The sequence below is a fragment of the Oryzias latipes genome, chromosome 4 (genome assembly GCF_053564925.1).
Source record: "Oryzias latipes strain Hd-rR chromosome 4, Olatipes_Hd-rR_3.1".
NCBI lineage: Eukaryota > Metazoa > Chordata > Actinopteri > Beloniformes > Adrianichthyidae > Oryzias > Oryzias latipes.
The window spans coordinates 10,072,692-10,098,080 of NC_136240.1; the positions used below are offsets into that span (position 1 = coordinate 10,072,692).

Here is a 25,389-nt window from a genome sequence, read left to right on the forward strand (position 1 = left end):
ATGATGGACGAGCGAAGACGACGCTCCATTCACGCCGTTTCCTGCGCTCTGCAGCACCCTGAGCAACGAGGTGGGTCCCGAGTGCTACGAGCTGCAGGTATGCGTGAAGGACTACTGCTTTGCTCGAGAAGACCGCACCGTGGGGATGGCCGTCCTGCAGCTGAAGGACATGGCGTCCAAAGGAAGCGTGGCCTGCTGGCTGCCGCTGGGGAAGCGCATCAACATGGACGAGACGGGCCTCACCGTGCTGCGCATCCTCTCCCAGCGCAACAACGACGACGTGGCCAAGGAGTTTGTCAAACTCAAGTCCGACCAGCGCTCCGCAGAGGAGGGGCGCAGTTAGGACGCCGTTCACAGGTGGGGGGGGTATCCAAGCCGGAGCCTTCCAGAGTCCCCAAGTGACCCGGAGTCAAAGCACAGATAAGAAAACCGTCACACCTGGGGATGTAGAGACCCGTCTGTCAGAGGAGGGCAGACAGAACCACGCCCTCTACCAAGAGACCCCGCCCGTCCTTATTGAGACTGATGTCAGGAAAAATCCTCCTCTGGGTTTACATTTCAAACTCTTCTCACACACACCCAAAACCCTACACACACACCCCTCTTCAGAGTAGTTGTAGAATTGTTGTACTGCCTGTACTGTTTGGGCTTGTTTTTCACCCCTCCTGCACTTCCTCTCTTCTCTAGTTTTGGGAAGAGAAGGAACCACAAGTGCCGGCAAACAATCCCTGAGAAACGCCACGGGCAAACCCAAGCACAACCAGGTCCGGGAGTCCGGGTGACCCGGAAACAGCAGGAATGGCTGCACAGCCCGAAACATTACAGAAGTCTTACAGAAAACGCAGGAAACAAATCAGTGGAGTTAAAGTTGTTTTAATTCAGGTCTTCTAGAGTATATTTCTATCTGAGTCATTTATAGATAAATATATAGATACATATGTACACATCCATACAGGCAGGAGAAGACAGTCTGATGGAGATGAGATACTTGAAGGACTGTCTTTGTGTCCGTTTACCCTGAAACAGAGCACACTGCCCAACACCCTCAATGCCTTCTGCCCTGCTGACCCCAGTCTGTGTGTGTGTGTGCAGAGAATTGTGTAAGCAAAGGTGTGTGTGTGCGTATGAATGTGGACGTGTGTGCAGAGAATTGTGTAAGTACAGACGTATGTGTCCACATGTACGTAGATGTGTGTGTGTGCACATGTAACCCTTGTGCTATCCTAGGCACTTTAACATTGGGAGTTGGGTCATCTAGACCCACTAGACAGTGCTCTGAACCTTTTTTCTTCAATGATTTGTGATCTTCACTGGTGTCCATGGATTACATGAAATCTTTCCACCTTTATCCACCTTTGTCATGGTATGGAGAACACGTCAATGTAAGGGTGGGGTCATCTAAGATAGCACAAGGGTTAAGTAGCTACTTATGTATGTAAATGTATGTGTGCATATGTATGTAGACGTGTGTATCCGTCTGTTGTGTGTTTTGTTGGTGCGGTTGTTGTTTACATGTAAAGAACGTCTCATCGGTTGAAACGATCTGGTTTGGATGTTTTTGGGTTCATTTTCTTTGAGGCCAAAGTTTACACTCTTTTTTTTTGTTTGTTTGTTTCTGTAAACATTCTCAGCGGCTCTTTCTTGGGGGGCCGCGGGGAAGCAGACTGATCCTCTCTGCTTCTTCAAAAACGAAGGAACATGTGGGGGGTGAAAACATGGCTGCAGATCCAGACCCCCCCCCACACATACACATACACACACACACACAGGTCTAAAACTGACATTTACAGGAGATCATTTAGTCTGTTCAAAACATGAGGGGAGGGGGGCACATGTCTATGGATGTCACTCAAATGTTTCCCCGTTATTTTCCAGACTTAAAAAATGTAGAAATGACAGGGTGGACCCCCCCTCCCCCTCCTCTAAATAAACCAGGTCGGTGGTTTATTTAGAACTGACATAGAACTGAACTCTATGCATCTAACCTCCACGTTTGTGTCGACGGGTCGTCTTAAAGCAGTGCTAAAATGTTTACATGGTGGATTCTTCTCAGCACAAGTGCTGCTCTGATATCGTCATGCTGTCTCTTGACTTGTCCCGGGCCAAACCTGCGCTAACCCGTCTGTGCTGAACTGAAGATTGTTGTAAATATCTGGCTGTGAGGTTCTGCTGAATCGGAGCACCTCCTGAGGGAATCAGGAGAACTGGAGGTGAAGGGAACTGGATCACCGGGCCGGACTGGGAGATGCCGAGTGTCCCGGTTCGGTGTGCACGCTACGTGAACGTGAGCACGCTGTACACGCTCGTTCAGTGAGAAGGACATTAGAGTCGGAAGAAGGCTTGCTGTTGGCGTGTGGGAGCGGTTGCCAACACGCCTGCGGGACTCAAACCTGAAGCAGGAGGAAGCACCACGCACACAGGGAAGAACTTCCAGACATAGTGCATGATGGGAAATCCAAAACAAAAAGAAGCTCCATGGATCCAGCACGCAGTAGTTCATGTTTCTGCCTATGGTTGTTCTTTTTCATTTTAATATTCATCCTCGTTTTCTATTTTGAAATGTCTGTAAAGATATAAATATGGGTTTCTGATGGCGTGTAGTGCTTCACGGTGTGCGCATGAACATGTTTTTATACACGGGACGTTTCTATTCTTTTTCCTATTCCACTTGTCTGAATGGGGTTGAGGTTTGTCAGGCTCCAGTCTCTCTGTGTTTCTGCTTCCAATAAAACATCAACCAGAGTTTGTGTGCAGCTTTCTGCTCGTTCAGCGGTTCTGGTGGCGCCAAATGCAGGAGGAACACGTGTGTCAGAAGGTCAGGTTCACGCAGAAACCGTCCCAACAGCCTCCTCCAGCAGGAACATCCTCAGGCTCTGCGCAGAAACGAGATCTTCAGGGAGTCCGGGATGACCAACTCCTCGGCGTGGAGCGCAGGTGGAGGCAGGTACGGGAATCTGACGGGAAACACTTTCCTCACATCCATCAGCAGCTGTGGAGGCTGATGGTCGCAGCGGCTTTTCAGCAGCGCCTGGGGAAAGCAGAGGAGCCTTCAGGAGAGGCTTTGGGAAAGCGTCGACGCTCACGCCTGAGGCGTACCTGCACCGTACGGATGAAGTTCAGAGTCACCCTCTCATCCAGATCGCTGCTGGGGGTGTAGAGCATCAGAATTTTCACGATCTGTGGAAGAAATCCGCTCTGTCAGCTCTTCACAGGAACAAAATCAGAGGAGAAGCTTTGCTGCAGACGCCCACCTGCTGGCTGGAGAGGGCGCTGCAGGTCTGAACTATGGCCTGTGCGTCTGCAGGGGTCTTCTTCCCCACCTGCAGCAGCTGCGCAGCCTGGATGAGAGGCTCTAGTGTGGCCACAGCGCCCCCTGCCATCACACCTCTACTGCGCAGCCACTCCTCCAGCAGGCTGACGTTGTATCTGCGGGGAAAGGGTAGCATGAAGACAAAGTGGAGCTCACGTGCTTCCCGGCTGGCTGCGGTGTGTTACCGTATCTGAATGCCTCGGCTCCAGCAGCACATGTCCTTCCTCAGCAGCAGGCTGTTGATGGCGGACGCACAGATCAGGTAGGTCAGCTGCTGGAAGGCTTGCTCCATCAGACTCAGAGGCAGAGCCTGCTGGGTCAGCGCCGCGTGAAGAACACCAAGCTCCCGCAGCACAGACGCCATGGTGGGGGCCTCGCTGCCTGCGGGCCTGGGGCCAGAACCTGCTCGCTTCCTGGACACGCCCATCTTCACCACTGAGCCAGACAGACCCGTGATGGTCTCACTCTCCAGCAAGGCGGGGACTGAAGAGGGGGATGAAGGCGTGAGGGAAACCCGAGAAGACTTTTTCAAAAAGAGCCCGCTAGACACCCACCTATGATGTTTTGTAAACGCGCCTCAGTGATGGACAGAAGCTGCTGGAAAGCCTGAATGCAGAGGTCACTCAGCCCGCGGCCCAGGTCCCTCAGGTCAGCGGAGAGGGGAAGCTCCTTCTCTGAAGCAGAACTCTGAAAACCAGCAGAGCGCCTCAGGCGTCCACGTCTGGGAAAACAGACAACAACTTCTCTTCACAAGGTCAGAGGATCCGTACCTGCTTGGGAGAGTGCTGCTTCAGGAGGTCGTGCAGCAAACAGGCGTTTTTCAGCCACAGCGCCGTCATTTTCACATCCTGCTGGTGTTTCTGAGGAGACGAAAAAGCAGGAACGCAGCAGAAATGAAAGGATTGGAGTCGGATCTGTGCTCCCACCACACCGACTCGCTGTGGGGGGAGTTCTCCTGACCTCACTGCTGTCCCACAGTTCAGGACGAGGGCTCACCTTCAGCGCGGCCTTCATGGCGGTAACGGCGGCGCCGCAGAAGGAGCGAGCACGAACGGGGTCTCCGCTGCAGTCGGCCTGACGCACGCACAGAAAGAGCACGCTGGCGGGAAGGCCAGGAGGCAGGGAGAGGGCGCCCTCAGCACGGATATCTGGGGCGGAGACCGGGGAGGGGTCAATGACCCGAGACCAGCTGCTCTTTCAAACACGAGTTTACCTTTGAAATTCCTCTCCTTTCATCTTCTGATCTATTGTCAAAGTGTTCCCGGCTGTCTTTTCATTACGATGATGCAGTTTTGAGCCAAAATCTAAAAACCAGTGTCGTTATCTAGGACATAGTTTCTGCAGAGCGGCAGGAGTTCGTTCACCTCTGAGTTGTGGGCGGGGCGTCACACATAAGATCTTTTTCTAACTACATTTTTTGGTCTGCTCCTGATTCACAACGATTTAGATAAAGAAATATTCAGAAATGCAATTTTGAGCTGAATTTTCTTTCTAAATGCCGTCCATCAGCAGAAAACTGCTCCAAGAATACGTTAAAAACACCAAAAACAAATTTTCATCGCAGTTTCCTTTAGAACATCAGTCGTACCTGTGATGAGGTTCTTGATGAGTTTGTTTTCGTCCCGTTTCCTGCATTCCAGTAAACCAGGGACTGCTGCTGCCTTTGGGCACCGTGGGATTTCTGAGCACAGCGACTGTCGCGTCCTGACAGGTGGAAGCTCACTCGCAGTCAGGAGTCGTCTGAGCGACACCGTGCTCTTCAGCTCCTTCAGCTCCCTCCTCAGACGCACACACTCCTGCTCCCGGGCCTCCAGCAGGTCCTGTAGGTCCTTCAAAAGAAGACATGTTGGTGGTCATCAACTGTTCTTTAAGCCACAACAGCTGGACGGCGTCCAGGAAGGAACCAAACAGTGCCGATGTTCCACCAGCAGATCCTAAGACCACCACCTCTGCCTGTGCAGAACCAGACACGGCTTGGTGGAGCCGCTGCCGCACAGCCTCCAGCCCCTCCTCCTGCTGACTTTGCTGCTTTCGCAGCTGACGCTCCAGAAACCTGAAGGAACCAGAGGAAACTCTGTGACGGATGATCTTGTGGATCAGGAGGAAAGTTTGGAGAAGAGGTTTGACGGTAACGGACCTGTTGGCCACTCGGACAGCGTCGTAGGCGTGCTCCAGGTCTTCTACGCTCATTTTTACCACCTGGTCTTTGGCCACATCCATCTTCTCCATCAGCTGGTCCTGTCAGGATGGACACGGTGAGAAGATACGGTGGCAGATTTGTGACAGTAGAAGGTGGGGAGAAATTTGAACTCACCTTTGGAGATTCAGAGCTCCACACCAAAGACTTCCTCTCTGGACCAGGAGACGTCACGCTGACCCTGCGCGCTTCCTCTGGGGAGGGGGGAGCAGGTTGGAAAGGTGACTGCAGAGGTGAGGATGGTGAAGGGGGCTCCAGGCTTAGACTCTGGGTGGAGTCGCTCCTTCTGTGGCCCTTCGGAGTCTGCGGTTTGCGGTGAAGGACAGGAAGCAAAGTTAGAGGTTGTGGTGTTTGAGGGTTCACGGGACGGACGGCGAGGAAGGACCTCGGGGAGCAGACTCATCTCCTTCAGGTTGTCGTATCTCTGTTCCAGCCTGGTGAAGTCCCTCAGGAGGCCCTGATACTTCGTCTTCTCCTCGTCCAGCTCTGCCTGAAGAGCTTCGCTGGCCTTCATCACGGCCTGCTGCACACACTCTTCACACACAGGAAACAGATGAGACACAGACAGAGCCACACGGCTGTGAAGTTCAGACCCACCTGCTTGTGTTTGTTGGAGCTGAAGCAGGCGAGCAGACAGATCTTCCTTCTCAATGGAGACCTGCTCCTTCTCTCTTTGCAGAATTTCCACCTCCTGATGTCACCAGAGTCAGTCACACTCCACCTTACAAACACGGAGAACTTGGAGTTTGGAGGACTCACGTGCTTGAGACAAAGAATCTCCTGGGCAGTTTTCTCTTCAGCTCTCTTTCTGTCATCCACCTCTTTGTCACTGATGGGTGGAGGAGGCTTCTCCTGCTTCTGACTCTCCAGTTTCTGGACGGTCGCCCTCAGAGCCTGCAGCTCAGCCTCAGCAGCTCCTCGATACGCGGCGAGCGTCTCCCTGAGAGACGAATTCTCCTTCGCCTGCAGACAAAGAAACCAGTTCAGAGAAACGCACAGCAGGTGACGACAGGAAGACCCAACGATGGCACAATCCTGAGCCGTCTCTGTGTGAGAGTGAAGTTGTGTTTGTTCATTTGTCTTGATCCAGCCTTCAGAGGCTGCTGACATCTCAAAAAAGCAGCAGGAAATGCAGCTCATGTCTGTCTTTTTTTATTTAACCTTTATTTATCCTGGCCAGACAGCTGAAAAAATGGTGTTTTCAACGGTGGCCCAGCAAAAGGCAAGAGGAAGAGAAATAAAAGGAACTACAGGAGACGGAAACTGAACAAGGATAAAACAGCAGCAACACAGACAGCTATTCAAATCAATAAACTAAGTTACAGCAACATCTTTCTTTCAAATGATCATTAAAGTTCTTCTAAAAAACTATCTTTGTGTCTATTCTTGGTGTTTTTAGTCAATGATTCTGGTCTCCACAGAACCAATAGGAGTTTGATTTAAGGACGGTGAACAGAACCCATTTTGCAGGTGTGTTGCACACGGGGCTGAAGTGTGCAAAAGCTCTTCAGGTGGAAACATTAAACTGCATGAGAAGACGTGCTCCTGTGTCCGTCCTGAAGTCCGTACCTGCTGATCCGCCCTCAGCTGCAGCTGCATCACTTTGACCTCCATCCCTTTGTTCAGTTCTCGGAACCTCTCCACGGAGCGCGCCTCCTTCTTTAGCTTCAGCAGCTCTCTCCTGGCCGCCCGCCGCCGCACGCAGCATTGCATGTAGACCACAGCCGCACGCACACGCCGAAAAGACTGCCTCGCCAACCATCCGCGCACCCTGGCCTGGAGCAGCACGGCTCTCCTCTCAGCCACCATCTGAGGGCAGAACAGACAGACGGCTGAGTCTGGCGAGGTTCTACTGCAACCGGTCCGATTCCTTTGGTGGACCCGCTGACTTGTCTGTGTCTGCGGCGCGCCAGCGTGCCCCGGCTGAAGGCCTGGATGGTGACGGTGGCCTGCCGGATCATCAGGAACAGCTGCCTGACCACCACCATGCGGTAGTTCTTCTGGAACACTAAGGCCGCCTTATCGTGGCGCAGGAGGCGGGCGTGTCTGCGGCAGCATGACCAGACAGAACTTAGTTTAGTAGAAATAAAGGAAACATGACCAAAAGTACTGCAATGTGAACAGTCATTGGTAACAACTGGATTATTAGAATCCTTTTGATTAAATGCAAAGTGTCCCTATGTTTGTGTGTGTGTGTGTGTGGGGGGGGGGGGGGGGGTTGGGGTGAGGGGGTCAGTGTGTCGTGTAGTTTCAAAGCTAACTTTCTAAGCGCCTCTCTATTCATCACTTTTCTTCTGACAGAGAATCTTCTAGAAGATTTTAGTTGAATCAAAGCTAAAATGGAATTGAAAGAGAAACCAAAGTAAAGACCGCAGGTCCACACCTCCTGGCCCGAGACCCTCTGCAGTATCTCTGGATGGTGGCCGCGGCCCGGAGGATCCGGGTGTACCGGATCCGCTGCAGCCAGCCTTTGGCTCGGCTCTGGATGATCACCGCCGCTGCTCGCAGCCTCTCGGCCCTCAGCCTCTCCAGAAGAGCCACCTGACCGGCCCGGAAGAAAACTTTGGTCTTCCCGAAGCAGTACTGATCCGGGTCCGGGATGAGCTGCGGGAGAGTCTCTCTGCACGAGGCCTGTGCACGCTGCAGGTTCTGAGGCCCAGGGAGGAGAACGCGGTACCTGCTGAAGAACTCCTCATAGGTCCACCTGCACAGACGCGTCTTTGGGGTCAGACCTCACAGCTCCGGGTCTAAGCTTATCCTCTGGAAGAACCAAAGCATCGTGAGACCCTCGCACCTGGATGGATAACCTTGTGCGCTGATCCGGATGGTCTCCAGAACTCCGCAGGCTCTCAGCTGCTGGACGGTTCTCTTAGGATCAAACCTAAGGAGAGAGGCTTTGCTGTCAGTCTGCGTGCAGCAGAGGTTGGCAGCTGGTACCAACTCACGTGAACGGCTCCTTCAGGTCATTGGGTTTGATGCAGCGGACGTAGTGAGGGGTGGTGCTGTTCAGAGTGTCCATGAGCATCTGCAGGGACTGACGGAACTGCGGAGAACATCACCAGCTTCAGACTGGATTCACAATCCAGAGCTCTGGTGCGAAGTGAAGACACACCTGGAAGCCCACAGTCAGCTTGTGCTCTCTGGTGGCTTTCCTCCCCAAGCGGGAACCACCTTGGGTCAGAGGGGAGACCTCCTGGAGCTGGAAGAGCTCCGCCACCAGCTCAGACTGACGCATGAACACAAACACGCCATCAGCCGAGGTCACGCTGAGGCCGGACTGGAATGGGCGCCGTGCAGCTCACCTGACTCGCTTTGAGAACGTTGATAAGCTCATCAAAGACGGTGTCTCGGTTCTTCTCTAAAAAGCCCTGACCCTCATATCGGACCTGCAAAAAGAGGCGTCAGTGCACAGGGAGGCGGAGCCTCAAGCTGAGCGGCAGCACTCACCGTGTCAGCAAAGTGCAGGATGACGAAGGCGCTGTTGGAGGTGCGAGGTTTGCTGAAGTGGGGGTGTGGCTTACTGCTCAGGTGTTGGTCGTACAGTTTCTGGACCCAGCTGTCATCAGAACCTTTAGGCATCTGGATCATTCACACACAAGCATGAGGGAGCTGTGGAGCCGCGGCGGTTCTGTCAGGTACCGTCGCCACTGACCCTGCACTCCTCGTCCAACAGGTCGAACACGCCCAGCTGACCCTCCATCAGGTTGATGCACAGCTGATTGTCGCTGAACTCGATGCGCGTCCAGGCCAGCTCCTCTCGAACGTACTCCTCTTGTTCCAGGAGGAAGACATGCTGAGAACACGGATCGCAAACAAAGAGAAAACCTGAAGTGTAGCGACGCCATGAGAAGAAGCCTATTCACAAAAGATCCAAACGGCTCATCGATGTTTTCAGCAGGCAGGTTGGACAAAAATCACTAAAGCACAAGCAGACAGAGCAACATCCAGCTTTTATTTTGATAGTCCACTCCTGCTTATTAACAAGCTCATTTGCATGTTAGCTAAAGATTTAGTCGAAAAACTAAATATTAATTTAAGCTTAAATATTTAGTTCGGAAAATAAATATATAGGTCAGATCAAAATATTTAATTTGCAAACTAAATGTTTAATTAGATACAATTAAACATTTAGTTTGCAAACTAAAAAGTTTGTAAACTAAATATTTAGTTGTAAAAACATTACTTTAAATTAAATATTTAGTTAGTAAATGCAACAATTATAATAAATATATAAATTAAAAGGTGAAAATGTGCATTTGAAAAATGAAACCTATTCTTACTGATGAAACAGGCTAAATAACATAAAATATTGCTGTTACTATTTTACAGACACACACACACAAATAGAAGCACACACAGAAAAACACACAAATAGAAGCACACACACAGGGTCCTACCCATCGACTGTACCAGAGAACTGGACTGAGTGACGTCATCAGTAGAAAACGGTTTATTCCAGCTCCAACCAAATGAAGTCAATTCAGTCGCCATCATTTCCCAATACAGACGCCGCCATATTGGATTCAGACATCATCAGTGAGCAGGGATTGGTCAGAGTTGGTCCAATAAGGAGTGAGCTTATTGGATGGCCACACCCCTACCACTTGAAAGTGGCCTACACCAAATCTGTCAAACATTTTGAATGTGGGACGTGGGGGCCAGCATACTCTGCCTACAATCAAGGCACCTGATTGGTCAGATCATAACTTGAACTACAGAAAGAATATCCTAAAAGAATAGAGGATTAAAAAAAGGTATCAGATCCAGAGTGGTTGTTCCGACCAATAGAATGACTGACAAACAGCTGTCTATGGAATTTTGGCTTCTTGGAGCCAGCAGGTACTTCCTGTTTGGGACACCAGGGGGAGGGGCTACTCAGTCCAGATCTCAGATACAGTCAATGAGAAACCCACTGAGGGGAACATAAGGAAAGAGACTCACCCTGTTAAACTGCTGCTGCAGTTTTTCATTTGCATAATTGATGCAAAACTGCTCAAAACTGTTCCTTTCAAACGTCTCGAATCTGCTCCAAACAAAAACACATCAAAGTTTTTTAGGAAAGAAGTCATTTTCCAAATTCCTGCGGGTCGTTCCCTCACCCATAGATGTCCAACACTCCGATGAAGGACTTGACCTTTCCCCTCTGGCTGCGCAGCGCCGCGTTGAGCCGGTGGACCGTCCATGTGAACAGCTGACCGTAGACGTGTTTAGCCAGAGCATCTCTGGCTGCCACAGCCTGCTGAGCGGACATGGGTTTGACCAGCATCTCTCCCCCCACCGCCAGTCTGCGGTGGCATAGCCAGTGAGAAATCTGAGCCCCCTCCACGCCTAAAAGCTTGGAGAAGATGGCCAGAGAGCGGTCCTCCACCTGAGGTGACAGCAGAACACCTGTACCATCACTGAAGTGAGGACCATAGGAAGAGGAAGAACCTCTGTTACCTCAATGAAGCTCCGGTCTGAACTTCTCCCACTGGACTGAACTCTGACATTCCCCAGGTGTAGAACACCTGAGAGGATCCTGAAGAGCTCCATCTGCTGCTCAGGCTGCACACCTGTGGGATTGACAAAAAGAAGCCCAGGTTTTGGAAGGTTGCTCTTCATCCTCCATTTCTGAGAGAAGGCAGGAAGATCTCACCCAGAACTGTGAAAGCGTTACGAGTGCGCTCCAGATCCGACCGATCGTCAGCGCCGCAAACCCGGGTGTCCCCACCCTGGTTGGTGTAGAAGAAGCGCTCAGCTGCGTCTGTGAGGACAAACATCAGTGAGACCATGGCGCGAGGAGCTCACAGACGTGACGTGGTTCCGTCTCACCCAGCTGGAGAGCTCTCATCTCGGGCAGGTCTCTGGAGGCGCAGAGCTGGTAGAAGATGTGGTAGTTCCTCTCTGCTGAGGCCTTACAGACACGCCAGAGAAGAGTCACCCACAAGACACCAACAGCCGGGCTTCAGCCGAGGATGAAGATACCTGGAAGACGACCCTGGACTTCTCCAGCAGGTATGTCCTCATGTTTGCTCCGATGATGTCTCCGTTCTTCCCGAAGCCGATCTCGATGTACTTCCCAAAACGGCTGCTGTTGTCGTTCCGAGTGGTTTTAGCGTTGCCTATGGACTGAAGGCAGAACGTGGACCCCCCCCCTTTCCTCCTGAATACTTTTAGGGTGGAGACTGGGGCTCCTGTACCTCCATGATGGGGTTGGAGCTCAGGACCCGCTCCTCCACGCTGGTCTGCTGCGATGCTCCTCCTACCACGGCAAAGTATCTCATGGTGAATTTGGCTGAGACGGTTTTTCCAGAGCCGGACTCCCCACTGATGATGACGGACTGGTTCCTCTCCTCCCTGCACACATCCACACAGTCAGCAGAGCCCCACCCCCCACCGCCTGCCCTCTCCCCCGCCGCCACCCCTCACCTGGTCATGGTGCGGTACGCCTCCTCTGCCACGGAGAAGATGTGCGGCTCCATGTCCGTCATGTCCTGACCACTGTACGCGTCCATCACCTCCTCGCCGTATATGGGGAGGCTCTCATAGGGGTTGATGGCCACTAACACAATACCTGTGGGGGGGAGGGGGGAACAGTTTTTAACCATTTTCACCCCATTTCACCCCCATCAGAGTAAAAACTAATGATTCAGAGGCTACATGAAAGACATGTTCAGGGGGCGGGGTCAAAAACAGGTGAAAAACAGGATTCAGGCCAGTCGGTTCCTCTACAGAAACTGATTTCTTACTGAGAACTCAGATGTTTCTGGTAAACATCGGAGTCTGTTTCTGGAATCAGGTTGGTTTCTGTTGTTCTCGTCAGATCACGGAGGGAGATCCTGCCGGATCTGTGATGTCACAGACAGAAGCTCCTCCTCCAACTTCCCTCCATCTCTGCTCACCGCAGTAGGTGTAGATGCTGCTGTAGTCCAGAAAGCGAACCCGGAGGTTGTGCAGCACAGCGGGCTCGTGTAGAAAGCTCAGGGCGGTCAGGTCGTTCTCGGCCTCTAAAATGTCGGGGTTCCTCAGAGGAGGGAGGTCAGACGGGGAGCGCAGTGCATACTGGACCTCCTGTTCATGAAAATCAAACAAACAGATGAAGTTTGGGAGAAAACCTCTGGAACCCACATGACTCCATGAGGAACAGGAAGTCCAAAGCATCTCACGTGGCCGTTCATGAGGCGGAGCATCAGCTGTTTCTCTCCAGGTCTGTAGTCCTGGAGGAGTTCTGCTGGAACCCAGACTGCCTCCGGGTCAGGAACCCACACCCGCTCACCCTGGCAGGAGAGGAACATACAGATGAGAAGCGGGGCTTTGTGGTCCAGCAGAAGGTCTGAGTGGGAAGCCTGTGGACATTTCCAGGAGCTGCTGCTTTGCCTGACCTCACCCAGTCAGGGTTCAGGTCCTCCATCAGCAGAAAAGCCTCCTTAACGGAGTTAAAAATTAACCCGGGTCATCCTTTCTCTGCAGCTCCTCAGCAGATCAACCCTATTCTCCAAATACGCTCAATAGTTTCACTGTTTTTAGGCCTCCAGAAACAGTTCTGACTCGACTGAAAAGAACACCATTTTGGAGTTGGAAGCATCAGAAAGTCGGTGAGAGTAGAAACTTTAAGACTTTGATCTTTAAGCTGAGGAGCGTGTCTCACCTTCGAGTAGAACTCCAGAGACGCCATGTTTCCGTCACAGCAGAAGACCTGCTTTGAGGTTACTGCAGAGACTGATGCTGCTGAGAGAGAACCTGCCGGGATCCGCCGCCGTCCGTCCAGCTGGTGGAGTTCTGCACTTTGTCCGCGCATAAAGCTCCAGGTTAACTGTTAATCTGCTGAAGGGCGAGCGGCTGCATCAGCAGAAAGACTTCCTGAGTCATAAAGATGCTCCAACTCCAGCAGCTTCAGGAGACGACAAAAAACTCTGAGGAGACTTTTGTGAAACCAAGAGCTGTTCTTCAAACAGCCACAAGAATGTGAAGAAGCAGAGAACAAAAACCACACCACGTGTGTGTGTGTGTGCATGTGTGCGTGCATGTGTGTGCGTTTGTGAGACAGAGAGAGAATACATTTGTTTGTTTCTGTATATTTGTGTTTGTGTGAGTACATTTGTGTGTTTCTACGTGTATTTGTGTGAATATTTGTGCGTCTCATCGTATTTGTGTATTTCTGTGTCTATTTGTGTGTGTTTCTGCATAAAGTTGTTCGTCTCTGTGTATATTTGTGTGTGTTTCTGTGTATAGTTGTGTTTGTGAGTGAGTACATTTATGTGTTTCTGTATGTGTTTCTATGTGTATTTCTGTGTCTATTTGTGCGTCTCTGCGTTTTTGTGTATTTCTGTGTCTATTTGTGCGTCTCTGCGTTTTTGTGTATTTCTGTGTCTATTTGTCCTTCTCTGTGTATATTTGTGTGTTTCTGCATAAAGTTGTTCGTCTCTGTGTATATTTGTGTGTTTCTGTGTATAGTTGTGCATCTCAGTTTATCCGTGTGTTTCTGTGCATTTTAGTGAGTATTTGTGTTTCTGTCTACATTTGTGTGTTTCTGTGTATATTTGTGCATTTCTGTGTCTATTTGTCCTTCTCTGTGCATGTTTGCGTGTTTAAATCAGTGTGAATGGAAGCGTTTGTGTATATCTATGTGTTTCTGTATATATTTGTGCGTCTCTGGGTATATTTGTGTGTTTGTGTATATTTTTTGCGTCTGTGTATATTTGTGTTTTTGTGTATATTTGCGCGTCTCTGCATTTTTGTGTACATTTGTGTTTTTCTGTGTATATTCGTGGGTTTCTATGTATATTTAACCATTTCTGTGTATATTTGTGTCTGTGTGCATATTTTTGCGTTTCTGTGTATATTTGTGCATCTCTGTGTGTTTCTGTGTATATTTGTGTGTGTTTCTGTGTATATTTGTACGTCTCTGTGTATATTTGTGTGTTTCTGTGTGTATTTGTGCATCTCTGTGTGTTTTAGTGTATATTTGTGAATTTCTGTGTATATTTGTGTGTTTTTTGCATATTTGAGTGTGTATATTGGTGTGTATATCTGGGCGTTTCTGTGTATATCTGGGCGTTTGTGTGTATTTGTGAATTTCTGTGTATATTTGTGTGTTTCTTGCATATTTGTGTGTATATTAGAATGTATTTGAGTGTTTGTGTATATTTGTGTTTCTGTATATATTTGTGCGTCACTGTGTATATTTGTGTGTGTTTCTGTGTATATTTGTGAGTATCTGTGTATATTTGTGTGTTTTTGTGTATATTTGTACAGCTGTGTTTTTGTGTACATTTGTGTTTTTCTGTGTATATTTGTGGGTTTCTGTGTATATTTGTGCATCTCTGCATTTCTGTGTGTATTTCTGTGTATATCTGGGCGTTTCTGTGTATATTTGTGTATTTCTGTGTATATTTGGGTGTTTCTGTGTATATTTTTTGCATCTCTGTATATTTGTGTGCTTCTGTGTATATTGTTTGGGTCTGTGTATATTTGTGCGTCTCTGCATTTTTGTGTACATTTGTATTTTTCTGTGTATGTTCGTGGGTTTCTATGTATATTTAACCATTTCTGTGTATATTTGTATCTGTGTGCATATTTGTGCGTTTCTGTGTATATTTGTGTGTGTTTCTGTGTATATTTGTACGTCTGTGTATTTTCGTATGTTCCTGTGCACATTTGTGTCTATTTGTGTTTCTGTGTATATTTGTGTGTTTTAGTGTATATTTGTGAATTTCTGTGTATATTTGTGTTTCTTGCATATTTGTGTGTACATTAGAGTGTATTTGAGCGTGAAACACAAATATATTTGTGCGTCACTGTGTATATTTGTGTGCGTTTGTGTTCAGAAACAGATTTTTTTATTCCAATGATGTTACGGCTGTGGCCTAATTTGGCTTGGATTTCTTTTTGTTCTGTATGTAGTGTATTTTCTTTTTGTTCTGAGTGTTGTGTATTTTCTTTGTGTTGTGTATTTTCTTTCTTAACGGGCACAAGAAACGACAACAAACAATATGAAGTGAAGTTCTGGTTAAAGTGATGCCTCTGACCACAGCTTTAATGGTTCAAGCATCAGATGGAGGCGTGCCGCTCAGACATCAGAACACCAGTGGAACCGGGTCACTGGTGGAACCTGATCACCAGTGGAACCGGGTCACTGGTGGAACCTGATCACCAGTGGAACCAGGTTACTGGTGGAAACGGATCACCAGTGGAACCGGGTCACTGGTGGAACCTGATCACCAGTGGAACCAGGTTACTGGTGGAAACGGATCACCAGTGGAACCGGGTCACTGGTGGAACCGGATCACCAGTGGAACCAGGTTACTGGTGGAATCAGATTACTTGTGGAGCACACAAACAAATTTACATCTACAAAAAGTCAAAAGTACAAAAACCCGTTCTCCAACGGACCCTAAAAGACGATCTGCTGTTGACGTGTTTGATTTTCATGATTGTCACAAATATACAAACTTCTCCGTAAAAATGCGCCGCTCGCCGAATGCCACTGACGGATACTCGTCGGTAAAAGTGTGTCCTTTGTTGGTTTGTATCTTTTTGTTCCACGTCTACGATGATCTGGGCTCACGGATGCAGCCAGGAGCCCCTGCCGCCCCGGTTCTGATGAGGGAGAAGCCGGTGCCGAGCCGTCCTGGATGGAGGTTTGGGTTGATGTGGACGCCGATGCTGGGCGGGTCTTCCTGACAGCTGGACTCCACCTGCACAATAAAGCCCCCCACCCCCACCCCGCAGCTATACGGTCTCCATGTCCTCGCTGCTGTTGCCCTCCTCCTTCGGGGGCTCTCCTTCCTGGGTGGCCTCCTCCACCTGGGCCAGCATGTCAGCCATGAGCGCCTCCTCCAGCCTTTTCCTCACGCTGTACACCAGCTCCTCCTGCTTCCTGCACACAGAACCCAAAGAACCTGAAGTTCCAAACGGCTCTATTGTCGTCAGAGCATCAGCTTTTGGGCATAAATACCCCCAGGGGCATTTCCAGCTTTCTACCCTCGGGACTAGTCAGGGGTTATCCGACTCTTTTAGAGTTTATTTTGATGTTTGAGGAGAGCAAAGTTTAATGGAACCTTCTGCATCAAAATGCAGCTCCTAAAACAAATTTCAAAATAAAATACAGAGCTCCTGCTGCTGTGAGGAGCGTCTGCCTCCCCCCTCCTCCACAGCACAACGCTGGACCACCGTCTCCTCCATGGAGGTTCTGTGCTGCAGCTCCTCTGTTCAATCCAAACACCGGAAACTTCTGAACTCCTAAAACTATTTGCCGCTGCCTTGCTCCTCACTCAAAATCTGCCTCGACGTTGAACCAGCAGCCAGTCAGCTGAAGATGAGGGGACATTCCGTCTTCTAGCCTGCGTTTCTAAAGAAGAGGAGCATGGGGGGTTTGTGATGGTGAACGTGGAAAACGTCGAGCGAGGTCAAAGTTCTCGGAGGTAAACGTGGCGTTTGGCGTGAAGCCCCCACCTTCAGTCAGTCCATCTAAATCTGGTCATGTGACCTTCAGACCAGCCTCTGCATCCTCACCTGATGTCCTCATCAGTCACGATGAAGGCCTTGCACAGCGGCTGGGCGGTGTTAAGCCACACCCCCGGGTTCTTCTCCACGGCGGCAGACAGCTGCCCGGTGATGGGGGCGGCGCTGGTGTGGAGTGCGCTGGCTATTGCCGACAGCAGCGTTTTATCCGTGCAGCCGGGACCCACGCCTAAAGAGCAGCGACAGTCAGACCGGGGTTTTCAGCGGAGGGCGGCGTTGGAGCAGCGGATGCTGCAGCTCTGCACCTTGCAGTCCTTTGGGCAGCTCCATCGTCCGCACCAGCTCCTCGGCGATGTCGTACGCATTCAGGCCGCTGAGCTTCTTCTCCCAGAACAGCTGTGGGCGGAAGGACAGGGTCAGTTCCATCACACCGAGCTGCCACAGCCCTTCAGCCAGCATCAGAGGCCGCGGCCTTGCCTGTCGAGGCTGGTCCACGGCTTTCTGAGGATCCGTCTTCACTTTGTTGCTGGGGTGGTTGGTAACCTTGGTAACGGGCTGCTTGAAGATGGAGGCTGTCTGTCTGACTGGGAGGGAGGTGTTGAGGTCCGGTTTGCCCTTCAAGACACACAAACAGGAAGGGAAGATCATGAGGAGAACACACATCCACCCAAAAATGATCAGCAAAGATCTACAAACCAGCTCAAAACATCCTGAAACAACATCCTGAAAGACCCCACCAAAATAAAAGTCCTGAAAGATGCCGTCCGTCTCACCTTGTTCTGGTTGTTGTTGTCGTATCGCAGTCGCTGCCGGTTTTTGTTCAGCTTGCTCATCAGCATCTTCCCCGTGCGGAAATCAAAGGAGCTGAGGTCCATCTGGTTACCAAGGTAACGGGCCAGCTGAGGCTTACTTCGAAACTTCTTTCCAGATGGACTGACGAGCCGGGACAAGAGAAAAAAAACGTGAAGAACCTCTGCGATCCGGAGGACAACAGACCAAAACGACAGCAACACCAAAAAGCAAGCAGAGATGAAGAGCACAAAGGAAACATCACAGCTGGAATCGAACCACAACGTGCAACAACCAGAACACAAGATGCATCCCAGCAGCACAGGAGAGACAGCGCAATGAATGGATGCTGCCCTCCGACCAGCAAGATGTGTCTGAAGAGGAGCTCCAGAAGAGCGCAGCTTCATGGAAACAATGACGAGGAGATGTTTCTGACATGGAAGTCCACATCTGTGCAGACGGTCATGCAGATGTTCGAGCATCACACAGGAACAGCAGGATGATGGACAGGTAGCCTACCACAAACTATACAAACGACCCGCCTCCCCCCTGTCTTGCCTTTGCTCCTCATCTTGTTCTTCTCCTCTGCTAAATGAGAACAAATCTGTCGTTGTTGAGTCGCTTCAAACAAAGAAAATCAAGAGAAACATCCGCGAGCTCTAGGTCGGGAGACCCGGATGTTAGCTAGCCCGCGCGGTTTAAGAACTTCCCAACAACGACGAGGAACCAACCCCTTCCCCATCCCAGCCTGTCCCCTACCGCTGTCTGTGTCGGAGTGGGCTGTGAGTGTCGGAGGTTGTCGAACAGTTAGTACCTAAAGTAATAGACATCGCTTTTCCCGGCTGACAAACCCGACTTTCTGGTCACTTCTTCCATTTTCCAGCCTTTTGGGAGAGCACTGCAATCCCACCTTTTCTTCTCCATTTCCCGGCGAGCAGCCTTTGAGTCTGCTCTAAGTGAAAGGCGGGCTAGTCTACGACAGAATCGGTCTTTGAGGGAGGGGGGCGCAGGCCTATCGCTTCCTACGCTTTTCTTTCTACCATTTTAAACCGTAATGGGATCTTCCAGCTCACATCTCCTCCCTTTGTCGCCGAGCAGATCCCTCCGCCGCCGGCTCAGCCGCATCACTACCTGCGCGTGAGGCTGGCGCATCACGGCCACATCCGCCTGGAAAACTCCACCAGAAGCAGAAAAAGACGCGGCGAGGGGCGGGGCCAAACCAGACAGGAAGCTTCACTGATCAGACTTCAGAATAAAAGCACAGGTCCATTTACCTTTCATTTTAGTGGTAAACGTCACAGAAAATCGTTAATGAGCCCTTTTTTCATTTAGGAAGGACAGTTGTCCTTATAATACAAATAGAGTCTATATAATACAAATAGAAATGGACATGAAAGAAATGAAGGTGAAATATTAGGGGTTAAATTTATGTATTAATGTCTCATACTAAATATAAACATTTAATGTATATTTCTTAATTTCATGAAATGCTGCACACAGAGATGATCAAATCGATCTGATTTGCTGCGTTATTTTATCAGATTTTTGCATCAGGTTCTGCGTTCCTAACAAGTTTAAAAAAAAGATTATTATTCTCATCAGTTTATAAAAATGTGTGACTTCAAACTGATTGTATTAATTCTAAAGCTGAAGTTAGAAGAAACAAAGAAAAAGAAACCAAACTATATTTTGATATTTTAAACATCTCAAATTGAGGATGATCTTATGTTTTTGTGAAACTGCTGATGACTCTCGGGGCCCGTTTTTCCCAAAACCGCAAATGTTGGTTAAACATTTAGATGATAACAAATTAACTGCTTTAACTCTTGTATGAAATTTGGTCATATTTAATGAAATTTTATCCAATTAGTTTGATCAAAATTGCAGCCTTTAGACTGTAAAATACAGCTTAAAATCTTTACTGTTGAAAAAAGTATGTGAACCTTTTGGAAATACTTAGATTTCTACATGAATTGAACAGAAATTTTGTTATGTTTTTTTATCTGTGTATATGTGTGTTTCTGTGTATATTTGTGGGTTTCTATGTAAATTTGAGCATTTCTGTGTATATTTGTGAATCTCTACATTTTTGTGTGTTTCTGTGAATGATTGTGGATCTCTGTGTAAATACGTATATTTATGTGGATATTTTTGTCTATTTGTGTGTTTCTGTGTATATTTGTGTATTTTCGTGTATATTTGTGTGTTTCTTACGTATTTGTGTGCGTATATTGGTGTGTATTTGAGCGTTTATTTATATTTGCGTGTTTCTCTATATATTTGTGTGTCTCGGTGTATATATGTGTGTGTTTCTGTGTATATTTGTGCGTCTCTGTGTATATTTGTGTGTGTTTATGTGTATATTTCTGCATCTGTGTATAGTTGTATGTTTCTGTGTATATATTTTGCATCAGTGTATATTTGTGTGATTCTGTGTTTTGTTTGCGTCTGTGTATATTTGTGTGTTTCTGTGTATATCTGTGCATCTCTGTGTACATTTGTGCTTTTTTGTGTATACTTGTGGGTTTTATGTATATTTAAGCATTTCTGTGTCTATTTGTGTGTTTCTGTTTACATCTGTGCGTTTTTGTGTATATTTGTGTGTTTCCGTGTATATTTTTCCATCTTTGTGTAGGTTTTTTTTTGCGTCTCTGTGTAAAGTCATTCCTCAAGGTTCACTGGGTTTTTTTTTTTAAACTCTAGCTGAAATACTAAGAGCAACCAGATGATGGCGCCAGTAAAACGCAATAAACGGAAGGAGGATGCAGTCTGTGTCTAAAGCTCACTGAGGTCCCGCAGCTTAACGTCCATCAGCAGGAGCAGATCCAGAACCTGATCCAGGTCTCTTCAGGACCACCTTCAGAGGACGTGAGACCTGAGAGCGACTGCAGTCTCTTTTAAAAGGAGGAGCGGGAGTTATCCATCCTTTCTGGAGATGGCTCTGTATTTTGAAAAACACCGGAAGCTCCTTTTGAACGAGCCGTTTGCGATCTCGACAGACGGGATCGGCCATCTGACAGCAAATAGTCCGTCCTCACGAACCAGCGGCGCAACATCCGTTCATGACTCCACAAGATTACCAATCTGTGATCAACACATGCACACCACACACGCGCGCGCGTGAACCGGCCTCAGGCAGCGGGACAATAATCCCGCTGTCACTCAAACCCGGTGCCGGCAGTGAACAAAATAGATCTTATCGATACATGAAAGCCAGTCTTGATGCGCGTGTCACGTACACCTTCACCTCCGTCGCGTTAGATAAAAGCACCGATCCGGCGGGGGTTCGAACGCGAGGCGCGCGCGGAGAACAAGAGATGCTGGGATGGACCTCAGAGCCCACTGTGGGCTGCTGGACAACGACACGCGGAAAACCTTTTCCGTGTCGATGATCATCCTCCAAATATCCACGCGAAGTCAAACGCAGTGAACCTGCGTTGAAAGCGCGCGGCGCCACGAACCGTCACATCATGTACTTACTCGTTTTTATCCATCTTGGAGACGGTGGCGCGTTCCGCCTCTTCTGCGTTAAATCCCTCTCCTCTTTCAGTCCCCTCCCCCCTCCATGATCCGTGCGCTCCAAACCAACAACATCTTCACCCGGGAGGCGCGTGCGCTTTACTGGAGCGCCCAAAATCCTTTAAAAGCAGATTTTTCACATATATGTAGTCTTCTAAAACCCTTTCCTGTGTGGACACGATCAGACATCAGAGTTCATAACCCGCTTTAGAGTTTGTAAACAGAAAACCACAAACAAGAGTTTACTTTCACTGGTAAAAAACAAAAAACATGTCACGGTGCATTTAAGAGAATCGTTTAATCTGTGGACATTTACAGCAATATGAACAGGCGAAAACAGTGGGAAAGACATTTTTACAGCATCTGCAGCTTAGTCAGCCTTCAGTCTGACGGTGGTGTTCCTCCATGACTCCACCTGCAGCTCCACCCTGTAAACAAAAGCACATTCCCATGTTCAGGAACACCTCCATCCCTGACACTGAGGACGCGGAGACCACCTTACGCTCAAGTTTTCTTAGCAACCTTTTAAAAATCCATAAAGTTAAACATGTTTATTTAGTAAACTGTTGACGCTGCAGTCTCGTGTTTTCCTGGAAGACATGAACTAACGAACCTGCAGGAGTAGCTTCAGTCCTGCTGCCTTTGGCTGTGGGAGGGTTTAGGGAGTGTGGGAAAACCCCACGTCGGATTCTGACGGTTGTCTCAATGCGCTGCAAGAATTCATCCATTGCGTTGAAAAGCAGACAGGTGTTTGAGGAACACCTGAGCTCCGACAGGAGCTGCAGACATAACGGTCCAAGCAGCCTCCAACCCCAACGGAAAACACCTACTTCCCATCAGAAACCAGCAGGTGACTCACATTTTGAATGTTATTTGTCGTCCTTGAATTTTCCATTAATGTATGGAACGTAGTCGAGAACTAATCGCCAGTCCGTGAAGTAGACGAGGGCCACGCCGCCGACTGTTCCCCATGTAACCATGTTTGGTACCCTGGAAGAAACAGAAGAGGGTGAAACTTCCCAGCAGGACCATCAAGCCGTTCCAGCTGCACAGCAGACGTCTGCAGCCACATCATCTACTAATAAAGGAGTTGCTCTACACTAAAGGTTCTGGAGCACGTGTCAAACTCAAGGCCCGCGGGCCAAATGTGGCCCCCCATGTCACTTTGTGGCCCGCGAGGGCATAACAGTTTTTAATTTCTTAAAATAACATTTTTTTTAGTTGATTACAAATTATGTGTAGCTGTAGTTGTAATTATTCCATGTTTGCAGGTCTTATGTGTGTATGCAGAGAAATTGTTGTCATCAAACCACCAGTTGGATGCAAGGTTGTGTGTAGCCTTATTTGTAAAATGTTACACATGTAATACATGTTCTTTCTAGCTCAGTTTTATGTTCTTTTTCTTTATTCACTTGGACAGTTATTAATGGAGTTATGTGGGTTTTAATTAGGGGACAAAATTTAAAGGGATTTATGCTAGAGTGACAAGCAAACATATGTTTTCTATGCCACTGTAATTGTCAATTTAAAAAGTTATAATAAATAAATAGAGTTTTTCAACATTAAGGAGTAGTTACGTTTATTTTTCATTACATTTAGTTACATGTATAAGTTAAATCTGGCCCTCTGACGACAATCACTATGCTGATGTGGCCCTCAGTGAAAATAAGTTTGACACCCCTGATCTAGAGCCTAAAGCTCTACCAGACATTGTTCTTTTACTCTCCACTGTGTCTCTTTGGCTACAGGAAAAGAGATGTCATTGAAAAACATTGGAGCTACTTAGTTAGCAAAGCCTTTTGAATTTACCTCCGATGTGCTTCTAAATCAGAGTGATATACTGGAAATGATCAACCATGCATCCAGAAGCTCAATATAAAACACAAAACTGTTTGTTTTTAGAATAAGTTTAACTTTAAAGCACATATAATCTTATGGGGCATTACAATATTTTGTTGCTATCCAGAGAAGGACTAAAATATACAGTGCTCAGCATAAATGAGTACCCCCTCTTTAAAAAGAACTAATTTAATCTGTAGCTTAATGCACACAAGGAAAATGTCCAAACTTTCTACAAGGTTGAGTTTTATTGAACTCTTCTTTAACTCCAGAACATGAAATAAAGGTTAATGATCTAACTTGGATCACATAATCTTCACCCTGCAACAAAAACTACTACATCTAGTGTTTTGGATGAGCACCGTGATTTTTGAGGACAGCACCAAGTCTTCTAGACATGGAATGAACAAGCTGGTGACATTTACCAACATCTAACTTCTTCCAATCTTCAAGAAGAACCTCTTTTAGAGCCCGGATGCTGGATGGAGAGTGATGCTCAACTTGTTCTTCAGAATTCCCCACAAGTGTTTGTTTGGGTTCAGATCAGGAGACATCCTTGGCCATCCAATCACCTTCACCCTGTTCTTCTTCAGAGATGCAAACGCCGCTTTAGAAGTGTGTTTTGGATCATTGTCATGTTGGAAAAGTGCTCCACCACCAAGTGCATGAAGTGATGGCAGCATCTTCTCCTTCAGTACAGAGACGTACATTGAGTTCATGATACCATCAATGAAATGCAGCCCCACATTAGGACACTGCCACCACCATGTTTCACTGTAGGCACCATGCATTTCTCTTTGAAGTCCTCACCTTTACAGTTTTAAAACCAAAAGTTCCAAAAACTGTGAACTTTGTCTCATCACCTGGTGTATTGAGTCCCAGTAGTCTTCATGTTTTCCAGCATGGGCCCTAGTTAATTCTATGTAAGCTTTTTTTGTGCGTGGGCTTTAGGAGTCCTCCTTCGTGGACGATAACATGCAGGTCATTCCTCTGCAGAGAGCGCCGTAGGGCGTCACAGGAAACAGTCACTCCAGTTTGGCTTTCTACTGATTTAGCTAACTGCAGTGAACTTGCATGGCGGTTTTCTTCAATCCTTCTCATCCTGTCGAGATGTTAGCTTCTGTGGACGGTCTGGACGTCTCTGTTAGATGGTTGCACTTCCATCTTTAATGTTTAGATCACTTTTGCTATAGTATTTTGATTAACATGTAAAGCTTTTCTGATCTTCTTGTTGCCCTCACAAAGTCTAGTCTAGTATTTCACTGACAGTGTTGATTCTGAAAGGACTCTAAAGGTTTTCTGACAAATGTAGTGCCGTGTACTCGTTTATGCTGAGCAGTGTATCTGTTTACATAACGTCTGGACTTATTCCATTGAATCAAAAACCAATGAAGTCATGTTTATGTTCGCAGAGGTGATATATAGAGACATACGAAACCCCACCACGAACCACGGAAAACCGGAGGTATACAATTAGAAAATGCAATTTTTGTTAAAAAACAGTTTTATTGAAAATGTTTGATTGGAAAAGTTACGCTAAAGCTGATGATTCTGTGTGGCACAAGGCGTTTTATTTTGAAAGGAAAATACATGTTATATTTTGGGGAAGAGAAGTGACATTTGTTCTTTGATACAGTGTCATAACATGGATAATAACATAAATACAAAGCCAGGTTCAGAAATGACTGCATCTGAAAAATAATACTTCACTAATCTGTCCCAGATACTGCTCTGTCCTCACGCGCGCGAAGGAATTATCGATCGAGATACTTAAATTGATCCACAAAGACATCGAACAGTTGAAAATCATCAAATGTGGAGCTCCGTACAATAATTACCCCACATGTTTGTTTGCTTGGAGAGGTTTCGTTTGAAAAGCGAGTAAAAGTGAAAAAAACTTCCGCGGACGGGAAACAATCATGCTAAGCTAACGGGTTAGCTAGTGGGTCACACAGGAGGACACTGGGAAACTGAGCCAGAAAAGACGCTAACGGAGCTGTCATGGTCTCCAGAACCGAGCCCGTTAAGATTCGAACTTACCACGTCCTCAGAACGGAGATGTACTTTGCTCCAACAACTTTATTTAGTATTTTCTGGACCATTCTGACCTTTCCTCACCGTTTCCCTGGCAATAGGTCTTCAGGACCTGAGCTGGTCTGCCTCTTCTAGTGCCTGATCAGAATGACTCGATGGCGCGGCGGTTTATTTTTAAATTTAATCTTTAAAGTGCCCCAAACCTCAGTCACCCAAACGACAGGCTCACTCAGCACTAATTAACCTGCTGCACATCTGT

The 25,389-nt window shown here is 47.9% G+C and overlaps 4 protein-coding genes across 26 annotated transcripts in view; 1 reads left to right on the forward strand and 3 right to left on the reverse strand.

Annotated features, from left to right (window-relative positions):
- The window catches only part of unc13a (unc-13 homolog A (C. elegans)), a 42,178-nt gene extending 39,436 nt beyond the window's left edge, over positions 1-2,742 (forward strand). For 5 of the 8 annotated variants that reach the window (XM_078945744.1, XM_078945746.1, XM_078945745.1 and 2 more), the window contains one exon: positions 55-2,742. In XM_078945744.1, coding sequence (XP_078801870.1) covers positions 55-343 — 289 coding nt within the window. In that variant the 3' untranslated portion in view covers positions 344-2,742. The remainder of the gene's footprint in view (positions 1-54) is intronic. The other 3 variants (XM_078945750.1, XM_078945751.1, XM_078945752.1) reach the window with 1 other exon arrangement.
- On the reverse strand, positions 2,496-13,398 carry si:dkey-110c1.10 (unconventional myosin-Va). Of its 2 annotated transcripts, XM_004067834.5 has the most exons (34): positions 13,135-13,397; positions 12,653-12,763; positions 12,389-12,557; positions 11,916-12,060; positions 11,687-11,843; positions 11,472-11,615; positions 11,319-11,400; positions 11,143-11,250; positions 10,947-11,059; positions 10,607-10,875; positions 10,449-10,530; positions 9,160-9,300; positions 8,955-9,086; positions 8,810-8,893; positions 8,620-8,733; positions 8,453-8,550; positions 8,302-8,388; positions 7,891-8,211; positions 7,397-7,553; positions 7,077-7,316; positions 6,267-6,470; positions 6,105-6,198; positions 5,893-6,041; positions 5,625-5,810; positions 5,448-5,548; positions 5,258-5,363; positions 4,899-5,139; positions 4,307-4,458; positions 4,081-4,170; positions 3,865-3,997; positions 3,496-3,793; positions 3,252-3,426; positions 3,097-3,177; positions 2,496-3,028 (listed from the first exon to the last, which is right to left on the reverse strand). In XM_004067834.5, exons 1-34 carry the CDS (start codon positions 13,282-13,284, stop codon positions 2,867-2,869), a joined length of 5,076 nt encoding a protein of 1,691 aa, XP_004067882.2. In that variant the 5' UTR covers positions 13,285-13,397; the 3' UTR covers positions 2,496-2,866. The 2 variants fall into 2 exon arrangements, with proteins under 2 accessions (XP_004067882.2, XP_020557910.1); XM_020702251.3 differs by having other exon boundaries at positions 5,893-6,198; positions 13,135-13,398.
- Positions 13,399-15,484: 2,086 nt separating this feature from the next.
- On the reverse strand, positions 15,485-21,340 carry mbd3b (methyl-CpG binding domain protein 3b). 14 transcript variants are annotated; one of them, XM_011473844.4, is made up of 7 exons: positions 21,219-21,300; positions 18,297-18,326; positions 17,723-17,882; positions 17,427-17,564; positions 17,255-17,345; positions 17,001-17,178; positions 15,485-16,365 (listed from the first exon to the last, which is right to left on the reverse strand). In XM_011473844.4, the coding sequence occupies exons 1-7, from the start codon at positions 21,230-21,232 to the stop codon at positions 16,218-16,220; spliced, it is 759 nt and encodes a 252-aa protein (XP_011472146.1). In that variant the 5' UTR covers positions 21,233-21,300; the 3' UTR covers positions 15,485-16,217. The 14 variants fall into 14 exon arrangements, with proteins under 14 accessions (XP_011472146.1, XP_004067750.1, XP_020557915.1 ...); XM_004067702.5 differs by having other exon boundaries at positions 18,258-18,326; positions 21,219-21,292; XM_020702256.2 differs by having other exon boundaries at positions 18,258-18,323; positions 21,219-21,252.
- A 196-nt stretch (positions 21,341-21,536) lies between these two features.
- Positions 21,537-25,277, reverse strand: LOC144991858 (cytochrome b-c1 complex subunit 10-like). Of its 2 annotated transcripts, XR_013655516.1 has the most exons (4): positions 25,137-25,277; positions 22,117-22,247; positions 21,871-21,967; positions 21,537-21,685 (listed from the first exon to the last, which is right to left on the reverse strand). XR_013655516.1 is itself a non-coding variant. In XM_078945765.1 (3 exons), the coding sequence occupies exons 1-2, from the start codon at positions 25,196-25,198 to the stop codon at positions 22,127-22,129; spliced, it is 183 nt and encodes a 60-aa protein (XP_078801891.1). In that variant the 5' UTR covers positions 25,199-25,270; the 3' UTR covers positions 21,537-21,685; positions 22,117-22,126. The 2 variants fall into 2 exon arrangements, 1 of the variants encoding a protein (XP_078801891.1); XM_078945765.1 differs by lacking the exon at positions 21,871-21,967 and having other exon boundaries at positions 25,137-25,270.
- Between the last annotated feature and the right edge of the window lie 112 nt (positions 25,278-25,389).

Excerpts from the sequence above, each read along its gene's own strand:
- si:dkey-110c1.10 (XM_020702251.3), bottom strand. The coding sequence starts at position 13,284 with ATGCGCGGACAAAGTGCAGAACTCCACCAGCTGGACGGACGGCGGCGG. Across the intron at positions 11,060-11,142 it reads TAACGCTTTCACAGTTCTGG|GTGTGCAGCCTGAGCAGCAG; the intron begins GTGAGATCTTCC and ends TCAATCCCACAG. Across the intron at positions 8,894-8,954 it reads TCCTGCACTTTGCTGACACG|GTCCGATATGAGGGTCAGGG; the intron begins GTGAGTGCTGCC and ends CTCTTTTTGCAG.
- mbd3b (XM_020702253.3), bottom strand. The coding sequence starts at position 18,662 with ATGGAGAAGAAAAGGTGGGATTGCAGTGCTCTCCCAAAAGGCTGGAAA. Across the intron at positions 17,565-17,722 it reads ACAACAACAACCAGAACAAG|GGCAAACCGGACCTCAACAC; the intron begins GTGAGACGGACG and ends TGTGTCTTGAAG. Across the intron at positions 17,179-17,254 it reads GCTGCCCAAAGGACTGCAAG|GCGTGGGTCCCGGCTGCACG; the intron begins GTGCAGAGCTGC and ends GCTGCTCTTTAG.
- LOC144991858 (XM_078945765.1), bottom strand. The coding sequence starts at position 25,198 with ATGGTCCAGAAAATACTAAATAAAGTTGTTGGAGCAAAGTACATCTCC. Across the intron at positions 22,248-25,136 it reads ATCTCCGTTCTGAGGACGTG|GGTACCAAACATGGTTACAT; the intron begins GTAAGTTCGAAT and ends TGTTTCTTCCAG.